Consider the following 6,790-nt stretch of genomic DNA (forward strand, 5'->3'; position numbering starts at 1 on the left):
ATAACTACTAGGTTATTCTGATATCTCAGTTGGAACAAATATGAATTATATTGTACATGCTCTCGTCATATCTAAAATTATAGGCAAAACAGTACGGGTGGATATCTAGTCATATCCATAAATCATAGGCAAAACAGCACGAGTGGATATCTAGTTTATCTTCTTTCGATTTAGGTTCTTGATTCGATCATCACTCATCCCGAGAATTTATCCTACTTAATTATAAAAATATAAGTCATATTTGTCAAAAAAAATCCTACTCAAAAAATCATCTATTTATCATAATTATGATGCTGGTGTCACCGAATTCAATTAACGGTAATCGAAATCTCAATTTAACAAATTAAGCTAAATTTAACAAATTAAGCTAGCGTTTGATAATATTTTACTTAAACCAAACATAAACCTCTTTCCCTGGTTAAACCATTCTTCTGGTACCTCCACTGACTCTCATTTTCTCATCCAAACAACCACTGATAATACAGTCTCTGTGAATTATATAAACTGTACTGAATTAAATTTAGTGAAAGGGGAGGGAGGCAGGGAGCAATTAAAAGCGGTGGAGGCTACAGCATCACTTTCACTTGCCACCATTTATAAGATTTTCATTCGGTTAATTGGCATATTAAATTTCTTAACAAGTTTTCTCATTTATGCGTCTCTGTATTATTTAGTATTAAAATCCCTGGCCATATAATCTTTACTCATATTTAAATCTATTTACAGGTTGGGGACCATGGCATCCAATATAATATATATTGGTGTACAAAAACACATACCAGTCATATACATAAACATTATAGAAAATCTTACGTATCAAAATGGTTGCTTTTTTTGAATTTTCAGAGTCAATAGTTTTGTATCTACTTTCTCCCCCCGGATAGGAAGGTCCCCAATTATGATCAACATATTCCTGGTTGTTCAAACAAAAACAGTTGACCAGTTTTTGTTACATGTCATTGTACGCATTAATGCTAGTCTCTCCCCACGCTGCTGCCCATTTTCAAAAACCCATATCTTTTTTAAATTCATAAATTATTCTGTTTTCAGATTTGATTACCTCATGTTTAGCAAATGTTTAGAATATTAGTTTAAATTGATAAATTATTCTGTTAACAATTGTTGTACTGTTGGAAAAAATATTGCTAAAAAATTGATGTTGTGAAAATTAAATGACGAAATCAACATCTACTTCCCGCAAAAATTGAAAAATATATTTTTTTAAAAATATAGGGGACTTGCTTTCTCTAAAACAGTTTTTAAATTTTAACAAACATTTTTTAACTGTCTGCAATAGTAATATCAAACACACTTGTTGTTACCGGTTTTAGATTATCATTTGTTTATGAATATATATATAGAAGACAAATACACAATGATCAAGGGCAGCGTAATAAATCATTAAATTCTATAAAATTATGCACAGAAAGATGCCAATCAAACAGATAATTACATGAAAAAAGAAACCGGAAGTTTCTAACTGGATTGTAGAAGGAAAAAAGAATCACAAGCCAATGTTGTGGCTCAGTGTTCACAAAATCCTAAACTAACTAATGTTAGTTCTAAATCCCTATCTTTTACGGTCAGAGTGTACAAGTGATGTCTTAGGAAATACTGTAAAAATCGAAATGACTAACGAATTGAATTAATGTCGAACAAATGATTAATTTACTCTGAAATAACGGAGATAGAACCACTCGAGATGCTGCCATGGCTATCTTCGCATAAATAGAGTGCTCGTTCCAAATTAGAAACAATGTCGGTCATGGTAGGTCTGTCCTTACCTTCTAAACTTACACAATGCATGGCAGTGTATCCCACCAGCTCTACTGCCTCAGCTTCATTCAGCTGTGGCGGTCCAACTCTTGAATCCAAAATTGTCATCAGTTCTCCTGACATGATGGCTGGAACGGCAAAGTCTACCAGGCTTGTCGGTTCACGTTCATCTTTGTCGCTCTTGAATATAGCCCTTTTTCCGGTTAAGAGTTCTAGCAACACCACACCAAGACCATAGACATCACTCTTTGCGGTTAAAACATTCAGTCCATAGTACTCGGGGTCAATGTAGCCGACTGTTCCAGCTGCCTTTGTTGGTCTATAATCATGATCAGGCTCTGGACCATTTAGCGACAATCCAAAATCAGATACTCTTGCAGTCCAGTTGGCATCCAGTAAAATGTTTGAAGACTTGATGTCCCGGTGGATAATAGGTGGAACTGCATAATTGTGGAGATACTCAATGCCACGAGCAGCATCTAGTGAGATTTTAATCCTCATTTTCCAGGAATTTAGTAAGCCACTATTATTTTTGTGCAAATGATCATGAAGTGCACCATTTTTCATGTAATCGTATACCAAAAGCTTCTCATCCCCCTCTTCACAGTAACCAACAAGCCTGACCAAGTGCTTGTGATGCAGCCTAGACAAGAATGCCAATTCTGAATCAAAAGCACTCTCTTTCTCTTGAAACTTCTTCAAAATTGTACTTGTATCTCCCCTTTTAATCGCAACCTCACGACCATCCGGTAATTTACCTTTGTACACAACACCAAAACTACCAGCACCAATCTTGTTCTCTAGTGAGAAACTATTGGTGGCTGCTACAAGATCCGATAACGAGAATTCTTCTGCTCTATCTGCATATTTTCCGGAGGTTCCACTCCTCTGTCGACCAAATAAACCTGAGGTTCCACTTCTCTGTCGCCCAAACAAACCACCCGTACCACTCCTCTGACGGCTCCATCCTCTAGAACCCTGTCGCCTAATAGTGGAAGACCTTGAAGGCGGACTCCCATTCGAATTGTGAGCATTAGAATTAGTCCCATTAATAGTCGGTTGCACAGAACTATGAATTTTCTTGTGCCCAAAACAAGCCCCAGTCCACAAACAATAAATTAGAGCACAAACAGATAATAAAGCTCCAGCAGATCCAACAATAGCAAATGCCAATAAACCCTTAGAAATCTCCTTACTTGGCGAAGACGGTGCATCATCACGAAACGGTGGTGGTGAAACTGGCGAAATCCTTTCCACCTCATCACACCGGCTACATATATTACCATTACCAGAACATAACGTCTCAGACTGAGGATACACCCCACACTCACATTTTTCCCTAACACAGGACCCTGGCAATATAGTCGGCAATGAAACCTCATTCCTCACATTACCCCACCCCGGCCCCCAACAAATCACCGAAAAATTACTACTAGTCAATCCACAAACAAAATCCTCTCCAGCAACAATAGACTCAAAAAAAACCCCATCACTAACATTTCTATAACCCTCCCTAAACCCCCCTCCCCAACACACAACCGTATTATTAACCCTCCTAATCGCGCACCCAAAATCCCTCCCTAACACCACATCCCTAAACTCATCCCCTAAACCCGAAAACGGAACATCCAATTCACCATTCCTATTATTCCCTCTACAAATCAAACCCCTACTTAAATTAAACCCACACGCAAAATTTCCACCACCAACAACACTCAACATCGAAAAATTAGCAAACTCATTTTGTACAAACAAAGCTAAATTCGAATAAGTACCATTACTACTCCAACAAAAAACCCTATTATTATTCTCTCTAATTCCACAAGAAAACCCTAAACCTAACGAAAAATCACGAAACTGAGTCACCGCACTCGGTGACTCACCGCGCCAACAAACAACATTTCTAGTACTATTAATAACTCCACAGACTTGATTATCACCTACAGCTAAATTACGCAATGTAAAATTTTCATTTTCATTATAATACAATCTTTTGGGCACAAAAGTACTGTTCCAGCAAATTAAAGAATACCCACCGGACCTGACGCCGCAGAACAAATTCCGGCCGCCGGAAATTTCGGTGAACGAGATTTCCGGCAAGATGTTGAAAGTGTTGTTGTTTTGAGAGCAGATGATGTTGTGGGTCCGTTGGTTGGCGATAATGCCGCAGATTGTGGGGCCGGTGGAGCCGCCGGAGATTACGGCGAGAGTTGAGGTGGTGCCGGAGAGAGAGTTAACGGAGATAACGGCGGTAAAGAGAAATAGAGTGATGGAGATGACGGCGGGAGTTGACTGCGGCGTTGTCATTGGGAAGTGTGAAGATGAAGATGTTTCATTTGTGGGAGATGCAAGATTAACAGGAAATTGAGAATTTTTGAGGAGGATGAAATGTGTGTAGAGTTTGTATGTGGAGTTTATATATGCGAACACACACGTACTAGGTAAAATAGTTATGTTTGATTTTTAAGTAGGGGGCCCCGCTAGACTAGGTAAAATTCAATGACTTTGGGGGGATACCAGTTCTCAGTTCTAACTGAAAAGTGAAAACTGGCTAGATACGGTGAATTTTGTACAACAACGTAGGTATCCTGAAGTGTTATTTTAAATTTTAAATTTAGGATTGGTTATGGATCAAATCAAATCACTGTAAATTAAGTTTTTCTAATTTTTTCTAATCTATACACGCATTTTAATCTTAATATAAGTATATTTATATAATTTAATTTTAAAATTTTCTTTTTAAGAAAAATTAAGTATTATATTTTTATTTTGAAAAACAAATTTTAAAATAATTTCAGAACCTATATTTTATTAAAAATTTAATATATAAGTTGAGTTATGTCCGCAATGTAAAGAATTTGGAGGGATAGTATGAGTAGTTGATAAACCGTAACATGGTCATCCGGATCGGGATTAGATTAACAGGTGATCATAATTCACATAAATTGATATCGATTTTAAACCGATTGTAATCGAAATCGAGATTCGCAATTCTAGTTGAACTACTTTAAAAATATGTGGGTTAGGAGTAAATTTCAATTTAATTTTAACCAAACATGATTACAATATGAACAACATGTTTCTATATGTACATTAATTTTATATTTATGATTTTATATATATAATATAAAGTAATTTTATCTTTTAAAAGAATGACCAAAATTTTAATCAACTTATTTCACATATCTAATGATTATATATTACTCTTTTCTAAAGATGTTGTTGAAGATTTTTGTATCTTTTGCATCCAAATATATTTTATTGCAACAAAATTAATTGTCGAGTTATTAAACATTATCATCCCCGGGTGAATGAATAATTTTGATGTATGTACATTTAAAGGATGAAAATTTCAATAAGATAATTATTATTATATCTTTTAATTTTTCTAGTCAAACAATATTGTTATCATCAAATTCTGCTAATTTGAACCAACTAAAACCGTTAGGTAATGAATTACACACAGAGTGGGGTCAATGTATTTTAGTGTTTTTAAGCTTTTCTTGAACTATTTTGATTGTGAACAAAGTAAATCAAGTCAAATGTGTTAGTGCACAAATTAAACATGCAATAATAAAGAACACGGATCTTTCAAAACTTAATTAATTTTATATTAAAATTAAGAATGTTTTGTTACAAAATTTCTACACTCTTTGTTGATAAAAGAGCTTAGCTTCTATCCTGAGAGAATACAAGAATTCCTGATCTAATTGTTACAACTAATAAAGGACCAGTCTTAACTTTATATCTCAGTTAACTACTGGTTTACACAGTGTATAATAAGACATGCTATTAACTTTTATAAACTGTCACTAATCATTCCATTTTAGGAAAAGTATATCTTCCATTTCTGGCTTGGAAAATCTTTTCACACTGTGTTAACTTTTATCTTCCTTTGTCAGTTAATCTTTACCATTGATCTTGCACACTTTTCAAGCTACTTTTTGTAGACTTGTCAATCCAGCTGGTTGGATTGTTTGTTGATTGTTAATCTTGGATATTGAACTAGTCTGCAATTTTGTACTTTGAGATTTTACCTCGAGATCTTCTGTTTGGTCTATAGAGAACTTGACATCTCGATAAGTATATTGGCTTATCGAGATCTCTAGTACTCCATAGTTAATTTGACTTGCAGAGATCTCTAAGTTCTCTATAAGAGAATTTGACTTGCGAGATCTCTAGTCTTCATATCTTCACTTGACTTATCGATATCTCTGAGTTCTATAGTGGCTTATTGACTTGTCGATAACTCAGAGTTCTCTAGTCAAATTTGACTTGTTGATAACTTAGAGGTCTCTAGTGAATTTTGGTTTATCGATATCTCTGAGTTCTCTAGTGGAATTTGACTTATCGATAACTCAGAGTTCTCTAATGAATGTTGACTTGTCGATAACTCTGAGTTCTCTAGTGAAGAATTGACTTGTCGATATCTCCAATCTTCGTGTCTTCAATTTGACTTGTCGATATCTCTGAGTTCTCTAATAGCTTTTCTGAGTTCTCTATAAGTCATTTGGAGTTCTCGAGTGACTTCTCTATAACACTAAATCTGTGACTTGTAGAGATCTTGACTTAGAATATTTTTCTCAAAACATATTTATTCAACTCCAAGCTTCTTCGTAATTCTTCTGAGGCATGATCTTCTTGATCTTCTTCCAGATATAATTCTTAGGCTTGACACTGTTTACAGAAAAATACTTCAGTATGTTCTTTTGACATTTTTACAGATTTTAAATATTACAAGTACAAAATACAATTTAAGTTTATTATACAACTTACTTAGGGTTGTCAATTTGACTTAGTCTTGTTGAAGTACAGGCATGTCTTGCACAACAATCTCCCCCAATTTATGAGAAGATTGCTTAACACAAATTCATGCATGTTAACAAGACTAACCCCAAGTTAAAATGAAAAATAAGACTAATATAAAAATTGACACAATTACAGGAATTGTACATTAGATGATTTTGAGTTGAGTAATTACAAGCATTGGACAAAGACTAGAACTTTTGATTCT

The 6,790-nt window shown here is 34.8% G+C and overlaps 1 protein-coding gene across 1 annotated transcript; it reads right to left on the reverse strand.

Annotated features, from left to right (window-relative positions):
- Positions 1–1,391: 1,391 nt before the first annotated feature.
- Positions 1,392–4,176, reverse strand: LOC141692970 (putative serine/threonine-protein kinase-like protein CCR3). Its single transcript, XM_074497942.1, has one exon. It carries the CDS (start codon positions 4,081–4,083, stop codon positions 1,669–1,671), a length of 2,415 nt encoding a protein of 804 aa, XP_074354043.1. The 5' UTR covers positions 4,084–4,176; the 3' UTR covers positions 1,392–1,668.
- Between the last annotated feature and the right edge of the window lie 2,614 nt (positions 4,177–6,790).

Source organism: Apium graveolens, chromosome 10 (genome assembly GCF_009905375.1).
Source record: "Apium graveolens cultivar Ventura chromosome 10, ASM990537v1, whole genome shotgun sequence".
Lineage (NCBI taxonomy): Eukaryota > Viridiplantae > Streptophyta > Magnoliopsida > Apiales > Apiaceae > Apium > Apium graveolens.